The 23,394-nt window shown below is 32.8% G+C and overlaps 1 protein-coding gene across 4 annotated transcripts in view; it reads left to right on the plus strand.

Moving 5' to 3' along the window:
• The window catches only part of smash (smallish), a 478,903-nt gene that overhangs the window by 388,059 nt on the left and 67,450 nt on the right, over nt 1-23,394 (plus strand). For all 4 annotated transcript variants that reach the window (XM_085956529.1, XM_085956532.1, XM_085956531.1 and 1 more), the window contains one exon: nt 3,269-3,672. In XM_085956529.1, the coding sequence (XP_085812655.1) occupies nt 3,553-3,672 (120 nt within the window). In that variant the 5' untranslated portion in view covers nt 3,269-3,552. The remainder of the gene's footprint in view (nt 1-3,268; nt 3,673-23,394) is intronic.

A 23,394-nucleotide genomic window follows, 5' to 3' on the forward strand; every position in this document is an offset into this window, starting at 1 on the left:
GATTTTACGGTTTTTGCCTTCTTTGGACATGGTTTGTCTTCGCAATCCACTGCTTTGACTGTTCTTTCGTCTCGGGAGTATAGTGGTGTATCCATGTTTCATCTACAGTCACAAAGCGACGAAAAAATTCATCCGGATTGCGTTGCATGAGCGGCAACAGGGCTTTAGAGGCCACCACCCTATTGCGTTTATTGTCAACTGTGAGCAAACGCGGCACCCATCTTGCAGAAATATTTTTCATGCCCAATTTGTCATGTAAAATAGAAATGACGCTACCTTTTGAGATCCCTGTAACCTCAATTATCTCACTCAACTTTAATCATCGGTCACTTAACACCATATCGTGGATTTTATTGATCATTTCTGGTGTAGTCACCTCTACAGGACGTCCTGAGCGTGGTTCATCCTTTGTTGATGTACGACCACGTTTAAATTCATTTAACCAGTTATAAATAGTTGCAAGTGAAGGAGCAGATATGCCGTGAACTAAATCCAACTCATTTTTTATTTCCTTTGCTGTTAACCCTTTTATATTAAAATGTTTAATAACAGCTCTAAACTCAATTTTCTCCATTTTCCATTTTTCCATTTTCCACAAGCAAATTTTTTTTTTAAATGTACGAACAAAATTTTAAATGTACAACCCGACCAATCTGATTGAAACTTCGCAGCATACTGAATCGGTAGTGCCGCTGCATGAAAACAAACCGCTTACAGTACTAGTCGCGCCACTTGTCGGCTTTTCTAAGGACTTATTGACCCACCCTCGTATTTCAATGCCATTACCGTATGATACCAAAAACAATAAATTATCAATTATATAAGTATGCATTGACTGAGTTAGCATTTAGGTACTTGGTAGCATTCTATTCTAAAGCCGTAACAAATCGTCTTTTAATTCGATACCTAGTTGTCATTGCTAGAGCACCTACTTATTAGTAGTTGAACTAATATTTTTATTATATTATTAAATTATATGACGATATTTTATAATGGTTTCATAGCTGAAATATGTAAAAATTAATATTTTTTTGGTAAATATCTGATTAAATCACAATAATATGTCCTTTCCTTAAGGTGGGTTCATATCTCCGTATTTTCTTTATTTTAAGTAGGTCTAGCTATTATCAGTATTATTAGTTTAGTGCAATTATAAAAAAACCAACATAAAGACAGTTGTATATTATTACTGTAGATAAGCAACGAATTCCTTAATTTATCATAAATAATTAAATGAATAATCACAATTACAAATAACAACTAAATAATTATGAAGTGTTATGATGTTATCTTGCAATTTTTCAGTCCTTGTGCGTCTTTTGCTATTCACTTTTTATCAACCTTATCATTATCAACCATCGAATAATTTTTCAAATACCGAACAAATACTTAGACTTTGGTAGATATGTTTTCAAAAAAAAAATATTCCATTGCAAATAGAAATACTTAACGACAATGTAAAACCTAGTAAAGACCAATTTGCATATTATGCCCGCACACAAATTGTACTTAAGTATTAGAAAATCAAATGTTATATTAATTCTTTACTTTAGTTAGAGTTTAGAATAGTGTATTGTGGCGATCTTTTAGTAAATTTATTTAGCTTATTACCTCACTGTATACTGTGTCAGTTGTACATTTGCCATTGGTGAGTGTGCATTGTGCCCAAAGATATCGAAAGGCTAAACCCGGGTTGCAAAAAAAAAATGATTCAAATGAGAAAATACAAAAATTTAATCAGTTGGAATTTAAATTTAAAATCCATTACGTTCCCTTACAGTCATGGCCCCCACATCCTGAAGCGGGCCCCCTACCTATCGCTAAGGTTAAGGGCAGTGTGATTTTCGACAATAGTGTTCCCCAAGTGGTTTCCACGGAACCCCAGGGTTAAGTGTATTACGTGTATTTTTAGCGTTTTTTTAAATAAATCCAGTTGATTTATTAAGTTGTCGGCACTTGGCATATTATGAAGCACTAATCGCGATCTCCTTTCGTGGTAACCAATTAACATGCAACCCTTCGCTATATTGGATAAAAATCCATTTTATAGTAAGTCAGCAAACACAATTAAATTAATTATAAAATTCTACATAGTCACTAATTTTTAAATGTTAATAATCATTTAGGAAAATTGCACCACAGGCGACTTTTATTACTATTAAAGCAAATGTATGGTTTGTTTTTTTCACTTAACTGGTCGACCCGCCACGCCGGGCCCCCAGCCTAGAGCCTTGTCACCCCCCATGCCATGCTCATAGTATAACACTAAAAGGTGCGCATACAATTTCTTTTCGTGTGCATTTTCTGAGATCGTTATCGTTAATAATGTTTACGTCGCTTTTTTCGAATCGGCTTATCTCGCGCGTCCTCGCTGATTCGCATTACCCACCCGAGCTATCGAACTTTATTTACAATGTGGTTTATTTATAATATTATAGTAATATAATATGCAAATATTTGGGTATATTCAAGGAAATTTACTCCCACGTTTATCAAAAACTTGTAAGCCAATTTTACATACCCGTTAGCGATAATAATATTCAATATTTTAAATCGCCTTATCTTATCAATTCCTCCTCCTAGCGATTGATAATAGATTACAATAATGAACTATACCATCTGCGTCTCGCGTTTTCTTGCAATGTACAGTTGGTCATAGACAGCGCATGACATAGTACCTAACGTTTCTTGCCCTTTTTACATTACTTTCACTGTGTGTGTGATTTTCTTAAACGTATCAAGTGGCTGTGTATAAATAAGAAACAATATCATCATTGCATAGAAAGTATAATAAATTCAAATTGTGAGAATATGACATTATGGTTTGTTTTCTTTTTTATTTAAGCACCATAGACAACGTTATATTGTGATGTAGTTACCAAACTAGCAACACTAAAAATATATAATAATATTATGACGTTCTATAATCGCTTTGTTTTGTTTTATAATACATACCGTAGAATAGATATTTGAATCATTGTTTGTTATATTTCTGTGATAAAATCTTAGGTTAATTAATATTTTTGAAATGTCAAACAAATAATAATTTAAATAAAATAAATGGAATTTATTTAATAAATAGATTTTAATTTTCATTTTACAATATTTAAAAAAATGCAAAGTTATATACTGACAGATGATATATTATTTTAACCTGTTTTACTAATTAATGAAGCTAGGTTAATGATACTTTTTCTTTCATAACGACATTTTGTTTTAATTTTATAAACAAATAGTTTGACTAATTATTGTTTTTGTATTGTTACAGAGTTTCTCAACAATGATCTGACAGCAATTCTACACATTTTAACTCAAGATAATCCGAACGTAAAATAGCAATACATTCCATCAAACAGTTATTTAAACAGTGAACCAAACATTCAACGAATTGAATCAATAATACATTTAAAAATACCAGGATTTAAAAATTGTGTAATAAAGTGCTGCAAAATTAATGGTCGATTATTGTGTTTTCACGTGGAGTTATAGTGCAAGTCGTTAGGTTGGGTTGTCGTGCGATGTTCGCTTTCGAAGCTCGGTGAAGGCCTCAGCATGCCTTCCGGGGTGGTAGGGACGGCGGGGGTGGGCCCGGGCGCGGAGGAGACGCCCGAGCGGAGAGGGAGTACATCGTCAGAGGGCAGCGCCGCAGGGAGCAGTGTACACAGCAGATCTGTGAGTATTTCTTTACTACCTTTTTCTTATCTTTAAATATACATTAAATTGATTTTAATTTTATTCGACGAGTGTTTGTTTTACATTGAAAACTTAATCACGTGCAAATAACAAAGATTTAGTTTTAATCTGTTCTGTATTTATTACCAATGCAATGGGGAGATTAAAAAGCACAGTATGAGAGAAGAAACAGATGTTAATTCGAATAACATTAAAACAATTCTGCGTGTTCATGTATTAGGCACCAAATTTCATTGTTAACATATTGAAATGGACAAAATGGTTATTGTAATAACCTCTAAGTATACTTTACTTATATGTATGTCGTAAATGACATCACACGATGTTCGGTATTTTTAATATGTAATATTTAAAAAATATATATTATATAAGTAGGTAGATATCTACATATTATTTTTAACACTACAGCAGGTCATGGGGCCCAATGACAGTGGTGTAGTTAGTATTATAAGGCAAACACACAGGCTTTGGGAAAATTATATACATAATAGGTATATAACGACCTCACTGGGATCGAACACAAAGGCTCCAGATGAAAGGCCAGCGCCTTACGCAGTAGACTACGAGTGCCGTTTTGTTTAAATTACTCTGATTTAAGACATTTAAGTCATTTCGCTATTTGGATTTATAATTATTTAATATTATGTGTGTTGAAACAATTCTAGTATTTCAATACATTAATATGGTAAGAGGAATCAAATTTTATGGATGTTCCTAAGTGACTTTACATTAAGATATCATGAATAAATTCGATATTCTGATTCTACTGAATTTCACAGCGTATATACTTAATTAAACCAAGGTATTCTGGAACATAAAACTTTCAGCAATCTTTTGAAAGCGTTCGTAATTGGAAAAGCTTTTTATTGTGTATAATATTCGTGTATTACGTTTTGGATTTTGATTGTTTAATTAACATTTTGTGAATTAATACGTTATGCAGGTGCAATATTCAATTAGTGGATTGAATACAAAGTTCAAACGATAATAATAATTATCAAATCAGGTCAGATCTGGTAATATGTAAACCGTGCAGTTTGGAATTGAGATACTTAATAAGGGGGGAAAAATGCAGCATGTAAAGTAAGTTCGCGCCATATGGTGAAGTCGCGTTTGCGTATTATTTAACACCTAAAACGTATGCAGGTATATAATATTGCCTCAGCACGACAGATTGTGTTCTCCGAGATATACGTTTAATATCAATGTGATAATTAGAAGTACCAGTAAAATAAAGATGCATTTTTCTGATGATATACACGTAAGTACCTACTTAATTGGTAAATAGAGAGAACAGTCGACTGAGGGTTGTTGCCTATTTGACAGAAATTTATTTAACATTCCAATTTACCCTATTTAGTTAAAATATAGGTACATAACGTATTATTTTTTAAATTAATTTATTACGACCCTTGTTTTTTTTCTGTTACAAGATTGTTCTGTTATTAGTTGTTCTTATTACCTTATTAGGTATATACAGAAAATTTAATTACATATTTATATTTTTGAGGGGTTGAAAGATAGTTAGGTATACTGTTTGATTAAGTAAAAAATATAAAAATTTATTAGTACTTAGTAGGTATATTTCTATATTAGATACTAAATTCAGTCAAAGTCTTTAGTGACTACCGTGCCATTGTTATGTTCCTTCGTTTATTTCATTATTTTTTTAAATGCCAAACATGTCATATTTTGTGTAGTGTTTCCTTATTATTTTGTTGTTTAATATTTCGTGACGTTTGTGAGGTTAATTTCATAAATATTTTTTCTGTACAGAGCTCCGAGAGCCTATCACTCTTTTTCTAATATTGGGCAGTCGTTAATGACATGTCGCACTGTTTTCAAGGTGTTGCCATTACGTAGACGACAGTATCGTCTCTTGGTTTGAATCTTTTTAGATATGCTCTCAGTGCTCCGTGGCATGTTAATACATGTGTGATTATTTTATGTTGCTGATTAGAGTAGTGGTGGTTATTACGTTTGTCTACATTGTACATACTTATTCTCAAGCGAATATGATGTCAAAAATTTTACTTACAAACATTTTAAACTTATTGAAAGGGCGAATAATTTTGAATCCTGACCATTTTTTGTAGTACTATTTTATTATATCGAGAGCGAGTGGAATTAACTATGGGGGAGGCCTTCATCTGGTATTAATTATATGAGCAAGACTTCACACTTTTGAGGGCGTCATCATTTTTTTGTAATGTTTGTCTTGACTCTTGAAGCTTTTGTAAGACAAAAAAATGATACCAAGTAGGTACATATTATTCAAAATTTAGGTAGATATATTATATATATTATGTCATAGCTTCTAAAAATACGTGTCGGAGAATTATTACGTATGCAGTTGACCGTATTACAGTTCACCGTGATATGTTGTATATGAAATATATAGCCGTTTAATATTAAGATCAACTTCATATCTTATAAATGAAACACCTTAAAATACGTAATTATAACCGATAAAGACGGAAGACATTAGGTAGGTGAGTAAATCAGAAATACGATCATATCGCATAATTTATATAAAATTATGGTAGGTGCTCGTAAGTCTCATGTCGTATCCTATCAAATTAATGTTCTTATTTAATCTAATAAAATTTAAACATTACCAACTGTATGCAATGCTCCACGTACCTACAACGCGACATTTTTTTTATCTCGATGCTATACGGTCATCTATTTCCGGTAATACGGCTCATTGTAAACCGTGCTACGGCGATATTTAATGCGTACGATGTACATGTAACCTTAAATAATTACAAGATAGAAAGAACTTTTTATATACAACGTTTTTAAATTTTCTGTTGAATCATATAAACTTGACTTGACTAGCTTAAACGAGCCAAAAAAATCTACTTGATAGAAATAATACTGAAATGTGATCTTGACATGTCATATTGATTTCCATAGTAACGCACGTATGTATTAATAATTTAGTTGCTAGGACCCCAGGCCCCTAGCAACCAATAATGGTGTCGAAATAACTTTTCATACAAAACAAAATTAACTGAAAATGAATTCAATTCTACTTAAAGATGGCTAAAAGTATTAAAAAAATGCATTGGCATCGTGTTCTGATATATTCTAAAAGTTTCAAATGTCTAGCTAGTCGGGAAGTTAGTTAAAAATCGATTGGAAGATTTGTGCCGGACAACCACCGGACAGATACGAGCTAAGAAAAACGTTGTAAAATAATGTTTTGTGAATGAATATTAGAAGTCATAAAACAGTAGAAGTAGGACTTTCACGTACGCTTTGCCACCTGTTCAATTACATGTAAGTTATATGGCCTATTATATTATGGTTAGTATATCATTCAAAGTTTACGACCGATAAATACAACACAGTAATAATCTACTTTATTATACATCTTAACGCTAAATCTCACTCATAAAGATATCGTAACAGTATCTTACAGACATAACCCAACTCGACCATCAACATCTATTCTATTGTACCTACTTATTTATTTTAAAATATTAGTCTAGGAACACTTATTAATCTATTCTTTGAAGTTCCTAAGTGCACTATTACTGCTTTTGTTGTGAAAGTAAATTTGAAAGAAGTACCTAAGCTAATTCTACGTAATATGCCAGTTTCGTTTGTTTTGTTCATCTGTCATCGACTTTAAAATAATGTTTTAAAATTGGAACTGTGCTAATTCAAAAAACGTCATAATTCGCTGCGGATTGGAATCTATGGTGCATATCTATTACCTACTCAGTGTCGAAGGGTCAGATCTGACTTAAATAGTGCACACTACACTTTTTCAGTCAAACGTATTTGTTTTCATTGAATTAAGACTACAATGTGTGGATAGTGTGTGTTAGTTTTTTAAATTCAATTAAACCCTGCGTAATCCAAGTAATAGTAGATAATAATCAAAAAATATTTGTTTATCTATAAAATTATGTCATTAATGATTAAACCATAAATAATTGCATATATTTTATAGACCTAACCTAACTAACACTATCTGTAGTATGTATTATTAATTCAACGAAAACAAATATAAGTATGACTGATAAAGTTTAGTGTGCACTATTTAAGTAGAATCACAACAGCCTACATCCTTCGCCACTGCTATTACCAACATAATAATACTTAATTAATAATCTAAAGTCTTCTTGGTATATCACCAATGCAAATATTTCAATATGATATAACCTTGCCTAAGTGGTCAGAATAATCATTAAGCGAAATCTTTTTCAATCATCTAACAGTTTAAAAATGACATTTACGGTATGCAATAAAATCTCAATTGAAATTTAGTGGCGTTCACAGCGTTCGTCGCCAAAATAAAATCATTCAGTACGCGTAGTGTTTTGATTCGCGTTATTAATACGACATTTTAATATTGTGTTTGTTAAATCTACGATAATAATATTAACAATAATAACATCTAGTATCTTGTACGCGTCATCTTTTATTTCTACTAGACCAGGATCCCATAGACTTTTCGTATACATAATATGCGGAACGCATTCTGACAATCGGAATAGGTTTTAGGGGTCACAAAAATATATAATGTCGATGTTGACAGGCGATATTAGTGGTTTTTTTTATATTGAGGTTTTATTTAGGTACTCATAGCCAAGTTGTAGGAAATCAATAGGCTCAAATTGTGGTTCAGATGAGCTTTTCCATAAATAAACTTGTGCTGCCCTCCAACAGTGTAAATACTTCCAATGAATGGATTCAAAGAATCAATAATTTTGAACACATTGCACTACTTGCTATTTTTATTTTGTCAAATGGGACGAACAGTTCTACGACCATGCCGATGGCATTGTACAATTATTGCATTTTCAATCGATCCGTGATTCGGTCTTGGTTTTATTGAAGAACTCAGAACAATTTTTGGTGGGTTATAAGAAAAAAAATTAAAACCTCAATAAAAAAAAATGTCCACTAATATCGCCTGGGAACATCGACATTATATATCTTTGTGACCCCTAAAACCTAGGGGAGGCAGGTTATATGAAATATATGTTGGTGTGGTGAGGCGGGCTGGTAATCAATTTGTGGCAAAATTTCCACGTTAACATTATATTATATGGGTACGTTATAATGACCAAAGTAAATCCTCCGTGATGCCCTGATTTTTTTTATCGCGTCCCTATTTCTCGTAAGTTGTCGGCTATTGTTGGCCTGCTTCATTCAGTTGTGTGAGAAAGTCGATTTCTTACCCCTCTTTTTATTTAATACCTCCATGCCTAAAACCTATTCCAATTGTCAGAATGCGTTCCGCATATTATGTATACGAAAAGTCTATGGGATCCTGGACTATACTTCAAATAATTAATACCAAGCATATCTATCTAACTCTAACATGTAATAATCTCTTATTGTTATTCGGCGTTATTGTGCCCGTGAAAGAGTTTGCGAGATTTGATATTCGCAAAGTAATTGCAGTCCGCGTATGAAAAAAGATGTAAATTATTTTCTATCAGGCATCCTCGCTTCTCAGAACACGCCGTGTTAATAACATAATAACACCACATTAATATTGTAGATTGCAGATACAGGACACCAATTCTATATCAATCAATAATTCGGGTCTGAAAATTTCAATTGCCGAGTACGGGTCTTAATTATTTTTTTGTGAAAGTTCATCGACACTTCGGCGAAATTTTCTAGTGTTGTTATTTATTGAATTTGTAATACGTGCATACGTAGTCATTTTTGCTCATATCGAAATCATCACATCACATCGTATTATTATAGTATACAGTAATACCCCGAAGTTACGCGATATATGTGACCGACTAAAATCGCTTAAGTCGGGGTACAACTTTGCATATAAATACATATAAATTTTGTTTAATTCGGACCATTGACTAACAAAAACTCCAGTTTTGAAAAAAATTGCAGTTTTTGGTACATATTAATATGTACAAAATATTTTTAAAAAGTTATTTCGATGTCGATGGCTTTCGTCTGACGACACAATGCATTCTTTTTTCACGCAGAATTTCTTCGTAGCAAGCTAATAATTTGTTTATTCCTTGCTTTGTAGCTATAACGCGTTCTTCGTTGGTATCTATGTTTTTTTAAATTTTCTAAAAGTTTTTTTCAATTGAACTGAGACATTCTGTCAAAATTGCAATATTCATGTGCTTTTCTGGTGGAACTGGGTCTGGGGCAAGAGAAACACTGAAGATAGCGAGCGGCAGTGTTGTCAAACGAAAAAAAAATCAAGAATCGCGGAACTCCGAGTTCGCGTAAGTCGGGGTATTTTATTCAACGAATAATTCACAAGATTTGAGAATGTAACATTCTATGTATATTGAACATAGGTATATAATTTGAAAATATCTCATTCATATATCCATTAGAAAAAAATCCATTTTAGAAAAAAAAAAACGACACTCGACGGGACTTGAATCTGTAACCGCTGGATTCGCGACAGTGTGCTTTTCCAATTATTAAGCTTCGGGCACCGTACTTAATTACGACGATTTTAAGTAGTATTTTGTACATGAAATTGCGTTAATAATGTTGGTTATCGGTTTTTGTATATTAAATTAAGGTACGTATCAATTAAATGCCTTAATTACTAACCGGCGTTACTGATCACTCCAAATATCTAGTATTTATACTTGCACTTGCTAATAATTTAATACTATAATATTGTATAAAAGAATATATTAATATAAAGATCAACAAAATATTACGTGGTAATATGATGGCAATAAATTCATTTTACTGCATCGCAGTTTTACTTGAAAAATATTTACGTTTCTTTCAATTAAAACTGCAGTGTTTATTGATCACCTACATTAAATTATTTATATTAATTTATTAGCGTATCGCAGCAAATGTTTAAAAGATACCGCTTTTGCTGCATCGGTTAAATAAATTGATAACATTGGTGACTCGCAAAATATGCGATGTCACGCAAGTGCATATTTACCTTTTTTGTGTAAACTTTCAACGTCTAACGAGGTGGTTTGAAGATTTTCAAAAACGTCCGCTATTATGTTTACGCTTCGGTAATAGATTTATATTATATTTTAATGACTGTTTAAAATTTTGAATGTAAACTTCGCGTGTTTGCATTGACAGGTTTAATGGCGGCGATAAGAATGGCATCGACGCTTTGAACTACTCGATTGCACATTTAAAATGTCGTCATGTCACTATTCGTTAGATTTGTTTGTCAGCCACTGCTTAAACACTATAAATCAGTTTATGAGATGGCAACATTGTAACGAGAGTGTGATATCAACGTATTTAATATTACTAGTAAATAAATAATTGATTTCTTATTAATTTATTGGCCGAATTACGAAATAACCATTAGGTGGTATAATACTATCCACCTCCCATGTTTGATAGTATGGAGGCGTATTGTTTTTCTTTTGCGTTTCAATTTCATGTCAAGACGTCTTGAATCGTTAGGATTGCAGAATTTTGGTGCATATTTCGTGGGCACGTATGTCCTGAATACATTTAAATGATTGGCATATATTATTCTCGTTACAAACAGCGATTTTTTTCTCTTGAATTTCATAACGTTATTTTTTAAGAACAGCTCTATTCTTTAGCTCTACTCTATATTACCTCTATTAGCTCTATTTAGCTTTACTCTATTAGCTCTACTCTATATTAAATAAAGGATTTTTTTTAATTGTGTAGATTTGGCAGTCCATTTATTTGTAAGTGGCTGCATGTTAGCTAACATCTCATGTAAATCAAAGATATGCCTATTATGGCTTTAATTAATATCAGAATGCATTATGACGGTCCTGCTTTACGGTAATGGCACCTTACGAGAAACCATATATTGAGCTTCGAGAACAGCTTATTTTTGCGGTGTGCCGTGGTATGACTTTAGGAGTAACGAAGAGATAGGACAGCTAACCAAACAGCCTATCATCACATTGAGAGCGAAGAGGCGACATTGGACCTGGCTCGGCCACATCATGCGGACGCCTAAAGACAACTTCAACCTGGCTTGACTGTTATTCAACCCAACCGGATTCCGGCGTCCTGGGAGGCCGCTAAATACTATCTAAAGAGTGTCTATGGTGGATCTACGAACGTCAGGAATTCTCGGAGGAGTCGTTGTGTTGTCCATATTATGCTATAACTAAGGGGCGGACATGGCCGAAGAAGAAGAATTAAAATCTCTGTATGAATAATCGTGCTCACTGATCGTCTCTTCTATCGTAAATGGTGTTCTAGCTCTAGTAATGAGTAGCTTTCTCAAGCCGAGCCTTGGTATTCTTCACAGATTTCCTTCAGTCGCCATCGGCATCTGCGTGTATTTTCCAATCCCCTTGGAGTTTGCTGAAGATTTGCAGATACAAAGTCAACTCAGCCGCAATTCGTCAATTTTATTCATGGGGTTTGACTTTGCATTGATTATCTGTGTGCAAAGTGGAAACCGCCCTATGTTGGGAATTTTTAGTGATTAACACCATAGCTGTCTTCCATCAATCAATAACACATATAGAATTATTACACTTTCTCACTAAATATATTCATATTTAAGTTTGGTTCATTCCTTAATGGATGACATATTAAGTAGAATAACAAATTGTCATAATTATATATGAGACATGATTGCTCGTATCACACAGAAGTCGCAAGAGAAAGAAATAGGTAATACTTTAATAACTGTGTATTGTTGAACTGTGTTGATCGATAACTATAATCCCAAAGATAAACACAAATCAGCAGTACCCGAGGTGATTAGTTTTCTTTTCTTATATTCCCGTAAATATGTATGCGGAGATACATTTGCCTTTCTTCCTCGTCTCTGTTTTGCAAAGTTACATGTACGTGGGCAAATAGATTTTCCAATTAATAGCATTGTGATCGATACATATAAAATATCCATGTATGTGAACAATTATTACTATGAACGGATGCCGCGAAATTGCATCCGTTGTAAAGAGTTAAAGCAATCTACCCACATGATACTGAAAATAGATAAAAACGAAGGTCCACTTTGTTCGTAAAGATTTATCTTATGCGAAAGCCTAAGCTCGCAATCTACTTTTATTGATTCTAATTTATATTATATTAAAACTGATAGAACTATGAACTTTATTATAGTGTAGATAATGAATGTATGATACTGTTTTCTGTTTATCCTACACACGACACGATGGATATCGACTCTTTGTTATCTTCATTATAAATAATTGTGATTGAAAATGTTTCTACAAAAGCGATATTATTCTGTAAATTTGTCTTGGGATAGAAAATATATTCTTGTTTAGAGTTCTTGTGATCCAATTGTCATACAATAGTGAATCTCGAAACAATATAAATAAAAAAAATCAAGACAAACACATTTTTATTTTATTAAATAAAACATACATTAAAACTACAAATTATTCAAAAATCTATTGAATTTAAATAATCTGAATTCAATTTCACTCCCATTCAGTGTCAGTGTGATTCAGCAATAAATAAGCTACATATTAGAAGAAATTAATTAAACTTTTTAAGGATCTCTGTCTGTAAGTACTTTTCGAAAGTGGTCATTGTTTTATGGCACTAAATATTATTTTGTTATTCAATTGGAAGTATATATCTACACATTAATTAATAATTTATTTTTTCTTCTAATCAATCACGCCTATTTTTAATATTGAATGTGTGTCATGTATACCAGTGATCGTCAAACGGTCGCTCGCGAGGTACCGGTAGCTCGCGTAGGATATTATTTCATATTTATAAATTTGCGGTTTAGTGACTTTAAAATAGTATAGCTGCTTGGACAATTTGTTTCAGCTCCTTTTATTAATATCGAATTATTGCGCTCAAAATGAAGGCATTGTTTTGTTCTACCTACTTATATGAATCAACGTTTTCCACTATGCTGGTCAGTGATGCCAACCGTACTATAATTATAGTACACTACTATAATTTTAATTCCACGATTAATGTAAAATACTATAATTTTACGCCAAATATACCAAAATACTATAATTTTAAAGGATTCAAGACGAAAAATGTTCCTGTACTATATATTTTTCAGAAATACTATAATTTTTATGCCTTTGTCCTATAATGAGCATAGAAAAAGATGGCAACACTGATGCTGGTGGTTAAAGTAAATATAGAAACAGACTCCAGATGTACATCTTGATAATTGCATTCGAATAGGAGTGACAAGGTACTTACCGAGAATTGAAAAAATTATGGAGGAAAGTGAATGCCATTCTTTTCACTAATTATTTTTATTTGTACCTACTCACACTTATTTCAAGATAGTTTTTAATTATTATTTTGTTTATAAATATTAAGTATTTATATATAAGTTAATAAAGTATTACTACGTATTTTATTATTGGAAGTCCGGTGTTCTAATTTATTTTAAGTAATATAATAATATTATGTATTTTACGATAAAAGTGATTATAAAAAATAAAAAGGAATATGTATGAGTAGCTCACTAGACAATTTCAATTTCTGGAAGTAGCTCACATCCCTATTGAATTTAGAAACCACTGATGTATACAATCAAAGAACGATAGATATGATTTACTTCTATATAGAATAATATCTCTAATGGTTTCACGTGTCAATAGCATGTATCTACCACATACAATTTTAAGTGTTCGTTGCTTATCGTTGTATAAATTATAATTACATTAAAATGTAGGTAAATCCATTTTTTTCGCCGCATAATATAAAAGCATTAATAATAATTGAAATCATTATGCAACCAAATGCTTTTAACAATTTATTTCATGATCTTAGGTTAAAAGTATCTTAACATAGGTCAAATTATCGCAAGGCTTTTGGTATGTATAACTTTTTTCCGTTACCTACTTAATTCGTTTTAGACGAAATGCTTCCGTCAGTGGCGTCAATGGTATTTGACCTGTGTCTTAATCTAATCGACACATTATTCATTATTATTTGTTAACAGATTATATCTGGTTTTGGCATATGGGCACGGCTGATATTAGCATGCTTGGAATATTTCGTAAATGTATTATTAATTATTATAGATTAGGAATATTAGGATTAGATCATTGATAGATTTCAGATAAGCGCAATGCTGAAATCAGTTTTGTTGAGCATTTTGCAATTCGTTGCATATATACATAGTTACATAGTTTATAATCTTACCTACATGGCGAGACTCACTTAGTAATAATATGTTAAATCCATACGCTGTGTGTGCGATACTGCGATGCTACAAGAGCGATCTAATGTGCGGAATGTGGATCAGTTTATCGACTATTGCGTAATATCGCTGCTGTTCAGTGAAAGATTGGAAATATTTTAATGTGAAAGCACACCATTGGCATGAGTCTTTGCAACAACCATTAACCTTGCTTTATTATAGGATCGTATTTTATATTAGACTAGCTGATTCAATGGGTAATTTACGTGTATTTATTTATTCGTGGATTTGTTCATCTTTCCGGCGCCCACGATCAAATACAATCAAATTAAATACGATATTAATATTTCTACTACATTTTTTTAAAACGGCATGGACAACCTAGACTGGTGGTTTTGGGTGGCCTCTCCTGGGAAGCCGAAGCAGAGGAAGAGCGTCGGCGCGCTTGAGCGACCAAGCGAAGGAGCTGACTGTGGGTACCATTTATTCTGCCCTAAGAGAAGCGGAAAATCGGTAGGGATGGAAAGTCTTGGTCGCTCAAAGGATGACAAAGTTCAGAGGTAGTCACGATCCTCAGCCATAAAACATCGTTATATTTTTTTTATTTTTGTTTTGATTTTTTTTTTCTGATTTTCCTTACTTTTTCTGCGATGGAACACTTCGCAAACCCGGAACTTTTAACGGAACACTTAGCACATTTTTTTTAGATTGGGTAATTCGTACTAGTAAAATTTAAAAAAAATGTTTTTATTCACATTTTTTTATTTAGTATCTATTATTTTTAAATAAAAAACAATAATATAATATAATATAAACATAAAAATATGAATAAATAAAGCACTTAATGACTTTGATGATGTTGAGTCCTTGAATTGCATATCTTCGTGATATCAGGCATAATATTGATAAGTTCCATTCTAATATCTGGTGGGGCAACGAGCCTGTTCCTGCTCATTGACTTCGTTGCAGCATAAAAAGAAAATCCTTCTGCGCATAAATAGGTTGTAGAAAACGAAGTAAAATAATAATAGCTTGTTTTGAAAAATTGGGGTGCCTACTCTTCTAACAAACTCGCCAATTAAATTTTCATGCTTTTTTCACTTGCGCTTAAGCCTATTGAAAATGGATTCCGAACCCAGGAATCGTCCTTACTAGTTTTCGGAAAATATTGCAAAAGATAAAAATAGTATTGATCAGTATTGTAATATTGGTACTAAGATATCGAAGCATCTGACAATAAAGAATCAATACTTTTTTTATCATTCTCTAGGTGAGTATTAGTAATAATGTGTTTGTACACAAAATTGTTTCCTACTAGATACGCATTTAATAATCACAATCGTGAGAGGTCATGATATCAATTAAATTAATACATACCTATCTAAATTTGTAATCCAATATTGTTAAATGAATATTTACTAATATTTTATCTCGTATTGATATCATGCTATCAATATTATGTCGACGTAAAACAAAATACGCAACTCAAAGCGGTAGGCAACTAAAACATGTAGACATTTTATAGGTATCTAGTCAATCATTTTCGTTTATCAATAGAGACAGACACTCACTAGATGACTAAAAGGAACGAATTGAAAATAAAATCAACTGTTCGATGTTTGAATTTTTCTACTTTGTTGTTTTATTGTAACTACCTATTACAATCTCATTATTTGTTTGCAATGTCATATTTAAATGTAGTAGGTTGGTAGTCGTACTAATAAAATTATAAAACAATTTCTTCTCTATCAACGTCCCTAGGCAATATGTCGTACTTAGGTAGGTATACAGACTCCATGCATATTAATTATTTCATATTTTATAATTCATTAGGTAGGTACTAACAAACCATCTTCGCGGCCAGGACGAATACCGTGGGGCATTGCGGGAGAGAGGATGTGAAATATTTTTGATAGGGGGCGGGTGCTTCAAGAAAACACTACAAACGGATTCACAGTATAGATTATTAGATAAGTACATATTATATAATATTTTATTTACACAACGCGCGTGCGGCAAAGAGTAACGTAGTATTTAAAACGCGTCTAACTGTTTGGACATGGAGGTCGGTATGTATTGATCTCAAAAATATGTGTTTATTGGGGAATGGATTTCAAATGCGTCCACAAATCGATTTTACGAGAGAATGCGTAGCTTGATATGCATCCAGAAAGGTTCCGTCATAAAAAGGTGATATCGGTACCCATCTCATAATTTAATATTTTTTCGAGACTATTTTAAACGAAAAATTAAATGAAAATCTTTATTTTTTACATACATGTTATCTACTGACGTTTAGAACATACGAAAACTGTCAGCGCACAAATATAACTCCTTTCCATGAAACCTACTCTAAAAAGAGTAATATTTACATTACTTCCTTCATTTGTCATCCCTACCCTACATAGCCTAGCCCAACAAGACGTCACTGATATCAAATGAATGTATGAATGAATTCATACACTCAATAAGTAAATTGGGCGATAAAGATAATGTGTTTGAACCAGTGTATAAACCTAAAAGGTTGAGCGAGTTCATACAACCTCCACTCTGTGGAGGGTCTAGGACGATTTGGCACCGCGAACTGGCCTCCGCCGATTGGCCTCCGGTAATTGGCCGCCGGTACAATCGGGCGCCGGCCCAATTGGACGCCGACCCAATTGGCCTCCGAGAGGATTGGACGCCGCACAGTTGAATTAAATGCGCAAAGGAATAGACGTACGTTACGATTTGTTGGAGTAAATAAGCAAGTCAGTTTAATATGCTTCTATCTTCTCAGTAGTTGTACCTTATACATTTCGCGCTTGACACATTTTTAATATAGATTGAGAATAATTATTATGCCTTATGATGTTTATTAAAAGAAAATAATTCTTGCCTCGCTAAAACTTAAAGATGTGCATAATCAATTAATTTATTGTCTATACATGGGTACTTATTTATATTTACAACAAATATTAAAAATAATGTTAGATGTTAGAATGAAAATTACATTATATTTCAGCGTTTTATCGACTTAATATTATAATAAAGCTTAAACATGTATATTATTATGCATAAATGCGTATTTTAAGATAGTATGAAATTACAAACAAAATATTAAGTAAGTTATCTGCTAAGTATAAATGTTTCAGTAGTTTGATTGATAAACTACTTAGGTACTGGGTGCCGGACGAAATCCCGAAGGCCGAAATCCCGAATGCTGAAATCCCGAATCGCCGAAATCCCGAAAAATAAAAAAATACAAACATCAATAATTGCGCAATTTTTGCAAGAGAGACAAAAGCCCATTTTTTGTGTAAATATAAAAAAATGTAAAATACAAACATCAATAATTGCGCAATCGTGAGCGCAATTTTTGTAAGAGAGAGAAATCCCATTTTTTCGGAAAATGGGGTTTTCCGATTGCGCAATTTTTTTCAGGAGAGACCATTTTGTAGAACGAATGGATTTTGTGTCTCTTGTAAAAATTGCGCAATTCACGATTGCGCAATTATTGGTGTTTGTATATTAATATTTTTTTACATTTCCACAAAAAATGGGTTTTTGTGTCTCTTGCAAAAATTGCGCAATTATCGATGTTTGTATTTTTTATTTTTCGGGATTTCGTCCGGCACCCAGTACCTAAGTAGTTTATCAATCAAACTACTGAAACATTTATACTTAACAGATAACTTACTTAATATTTTGTTTGTAAATTCATACCATCTTAAAATACGCATTTATTCATAATAATATACATGTTTAAGCTTTATTATAATATTAAGTCAATAAAACGCTGAAATATAATGTAATTTTCATTCTAACATCTAACATTATTTTTAATATTTGTTGTAAATATAAATAAGTACCCATGTATAGACAATAAATTAATTGATTATGCACATCTTTAAGTTTTAGCGAGGCAAGAATTATTTTCTTTTAATAAACATCATAAGGCATAATAATTATTATCAATCTATATTAAAAATGTGTCAAGCGCGAAATGTATAAGGTACAACTACTGAGAAGATAGAAGCATATTAAACTGACTTGCTTATTTACTCCAACAAATCGTAACGTACGTCTATTCCTTTGCGCATTTAATTCAACTGTGCGGCGTCCAATCCTCTCGGAGGCCAATTGGGTCGGCGTCCAATTGGGTCGGCGTCCAATTGGGCCGGCGTCCAATTGTACCGGCGGCCAATTACCGGAGGCCAATCGGCGGAGGCCAGTTCGCGGTGCCAAATCGTCCCATTCCCCTCTGTGGAGGCCCATATTATGATCGGTCACGGAAAAAAAAAGATTTTGTCAAACTCGGATTTATAACACACTGGTACCTAGTACCTACCTACCTACCTACTGAGATACAAATAATAACATGCACTAGATATAGCTCGATTGGTTGAAGGTGGGGTGAGGTCCTGACAAAACCGCCCAGACATTATTGCCAAATCAATTTAGAAATAAGACAATTTTTTTGTTTACATAATATTATATTTTAGATACTTACACAAATAAAATAACATACGAATAAAGATATATAAAAATAATTACAAGATAAAAATAACTTTTTATATACAACGTTTTTAAATTTTCTGTTGAATCATATAAACTTGACTTGACTAGCTTAAACGATCAAAAAAAATTGTACTTGATAGAAATACTGAATAATGAAATGTCATTTCATATTGATTTCCATAGTAACGCACGTATATATTATTTAATAATTTAGTTGCTAGAACCCCCTAGCAACCAATAATGTTATCGAAATAACTTTTTATACAAAACAGAATTAACTAAAAATGAATTCAATTCTACTTAAAGATGGCTAAAAGTATTTAAAAAATGCATTGGCATCGTGTTCTGATATATTCTAAAAGTTTCAAATGTCTAGCTAGTCGGAAAGTTAGTTAAAAATCGATTGCAAGATTTTTACCGGACAAATAAGAATACGACCTAAGAAAAACGTTGTAAAATAAAGATATAAATATAATAAATATAAATAAAATGTAAGTGCATCGGATTAAACACGTATTATCGGCGTGTTAAAAGTGTTAAAAGCTGATGATTTTAAGTTATTACTCTACTAACAACTGCAACGGATTAAATCTCAAATTACACTGATTATCGTAAGTTATCGTAGTTAAATTTCTATCGATACGCAATTTGAAAAACCAAAAAAAGCACTTGTTTTGTGCAAAATTGTGCAGATACCGATTTAGTAAAACTCAAAATTCGGCGTTGTTTTAAGATCTCGATTTAATACGCTTTTGAAAATTTCCCTTTATTAATAATACAATAATTAACGACGCCTTGAATTTGGGGCAATTTCAGTCCGCCGTTTCAATACGGTCGATTGCGACAGGAAAAATCAATTAAACCAAACAAGACAGCGTTTCCACTACGCTGCCCTCCGATAAATGATCTACAAATTAACAGTACGTGCTGAGATTTAATTGAATAATAATTCGACTTTCAACACTTTTTGCTCAAAATCTACACATAATGACGTCGACGTAAAATTTCGGCAATATAACGTGACACTGAATAGGGACATTACATTATAATGCTGCAACTGACTTGATTTGTTTTAAAATAATAAAACGTGTTTTGTAAAAATTAGTTTGTTACGCTTTACGCGTTTACCTGTATAAATTAAACTAGCATATTATTTTGACATATCGTTCAGTATTTTGTATACTGTGTGAAGGGGGGACTTGCTCAGCGTAGGTCAAAATGGAGTTTTTATTGCATTTTCAAAGCATGATCCAGGACATTCCTTAAATCTTGTAGATAATCTATTTATAAAATTTTTAAGCTTTATTATATTTATTTTAAACATTTGATGACTGCATAAAGTATTTTTATTGCATAAAATAGTATTCTTTTAAACATCTCGCTTTAATGTTTTAGAATATAGTCATATTTCAGTACATCCATGTGCAGTGGTGTTAAGATTTTTTATATTTATTAATTTTTCAAAGCATTTATAAAACCATTAGTAAAATTTATCTCGACATTATTATAGTGAAATATTTACGATAAAAAAATACATTGATAATCTTTGTGATCCCAAATTTGACAAGAATTAGGCATTTTATTATTCAAAAAATGGGCAAGATTAACACATTTGATGATAATTCTAAAGATACTAATTATAAGCTATGTCTTTGACCATTCAAGTCTGATAAACATCCTACGAATAATAATTGCTTTTTAATAATAATTATTGACCTAAGAATAAGGTAGTGTTTTTTTGAAATACGCCATTTCTTTTAGCATTCCCCAGTGGTTAAGCTACAACATACGACCGTAGCCATACATTGACAAACTGTAATTATTGAAGTAGGGAGTAAAATTATGTTATCGCGCGTGTTTGAACATGTACCGTTTAAAAAAAAACGGTTAGGTGTATTATATATACCATTACATATTATACTGCAGAATATACTGCATATTATACTGCAGAATATGTAATGGTATACTAAAATTTTCCTAGTTTTTCTTCTTAATCATTCCCTCATAGCTTAGGATCGTGATCACCTTGAAATTCTGACTTACAGACTTTCCACCCCTCTCGATCCTTTGCTTCTCTCGTGGCAGCGTGAATGCTGCACCCAGTCAGCTCATTCAGTTGGTCGCTCCAGCGCGCCAACAGTCTTCTTCTGATTAGCCTTCCCTGGAGGCTACCCAAAACCACCACTCTCTCAAGGTTATCCGGTCCGCGCCGAACAATATATCCAGAAAACTGCAGTGTCCTAGTTTTTATATACTTTCAAATTATTCGTTAGCAGTTAATCGTGTAGGCAACCTTCCACTTTCGTGCCGACTCCCGATCTTTCCGCTGGCGGCGAAGCGTTCACAACTAATCATTTCCGAATTATATAGTATTGTTAAGTCAATTTAATCGGTTAGATACCATTTTTGGAAGATATGGTTCGTTTTCTTATGTATCCGTCACAAGTGAAGTCACAATAATTGCTTTCCGATTATTTATATTTAAAAAATATGTACTTTAATTGTCATCTTTTTATTGTATTACTACCAGTCACAATTAAATATAATAACATCTAAATTGTTGCAAATAATTGTGTTATATCGTGTGACCTTTGTTTCTATCGCGTAGGTAGATATGATCAATGATATGCCCTGTCCTACATATTATATGTCAAAAGAAAACCTGAAATTTATTAACAAATTGTTTACATTCATCTGACACGTTTCTTCTACCAGACAATACATACCTACGTAAAGGTTACGCTATAAATCTAAACAATTATAGTTACGTATGATGGCCGTGTGGTGTCTATGTATGTAGTATTTACCCAGTGAGTACATTGTCAATTGGTGTCGTCGTTTAGATAGGTATATCCGGCATGCATTCCTTGTTAACCAAAGTCAAACCCTAAACATCCTGCCTGCCAGCCGGAAATGAAGAGCTTTTTATCCTCGCAGCTGGTTTTGAAGCTTTAAGCTTTAGTAATGCGATACTTTAATGCACTTCCGTGATTGAACGTCTTCAAGTTAACTGTGCTTCTTTCTTGATATAATATGTACACCTACAACTTGCCACCAAGTGCAATGCAAATTGTATTATCGGATACTGACTGGGGGAAGGTATTAGTGTTATGATATTATCATGTTATTATTCTGGATTAAATTGAGTAACAACGTCCAAATATTTATGTCTTTTTTGCATTATCCTTAGTTTTTTTACGACTATAGTTCTTCCGTGGATATTTTGCCTTCTAGAGGCGGCAGGTTATATGAAAGTATGGTGAAGCAGGCAAGTATGATGAGACAGGCTGGTAATCAATTTGCGGCAAAATTTCCACGTTAACATTATATTATGTGGGTACGTTATAATGACCACAGTAAATTCTCCGTGATGCCCTGTATTTTTTTATCGCGTCGCTATTTCTCGTAAGTTGTCGGCTATTGTTGGCCTGCTTCATTCAGGTGTATAAGTAAGCCGATTGTTTGCCCCTCTTTTTACTTAATACCTCTATGTTTGCCTCATATTAATGTTAATTTTTTTTCAAATCTCAACGTTACGATGGACTTCGATGAGTAAGTACCTAACACAAGCAGAACGAAAACATGTCATTAAGGTCGGACATATGTTTTACTTAAATGTGTTATATGGATATTTTGTGCTCTATAAGAAGACGCCCACGCCCACGCTGGCCGCGCGGCTTAAGCGTTGGACTATAACGCCGTGGGTCCCAGGTTCGAATCCTGGGTCTGGCAAGCACACATATTGTTTTTCAATTGGTGTGTGTCAGGGTATGGACCTAATAGGTTGAGCAAGTGGCTGAGATCCATTTCTCGTAAAAAACAAAATCTGTCAAATACAAACCTCTACTCTGTGGAGGCCCATATGATTCTATTAGGATCGTACATGGTCGAAAGAAGAAAGAGGAAATAAGAAGACATGCTGTATTTATTTTTCTTTCACGTAATCCGCTCCTTCTTGTCATAATCTTCGTGAAATCGTAATTACTTCGAAAAGGTACTGTGGAACTCTGTATCAGCCTTCTCCAACTTTACCTTTCCTCTTCAAACCTTGTGAACGTTATCGGTTTTATTGGTGCTGCCAATTGTGTGCGCGCCTG

The sequence above is a fragment of the Rhyacophila brunnea genome, unplaced genomic scaffold (genome assembly GCF_057557595.1).
Source record: "Rhyacophila brunnea isolate RB1 unplaced genomic scaffold, BYU_Rbru_1.0 scaffold_6, whole genome shotgun sequence".
Taxonomy (NCBI): domain Eukaryota; kingdom Metazoa; phylum Arthropoda; class Insecta; order Trichoptera; family Rhyacophilidae; genus Rhyacophila; species Rhyacophila brunnea.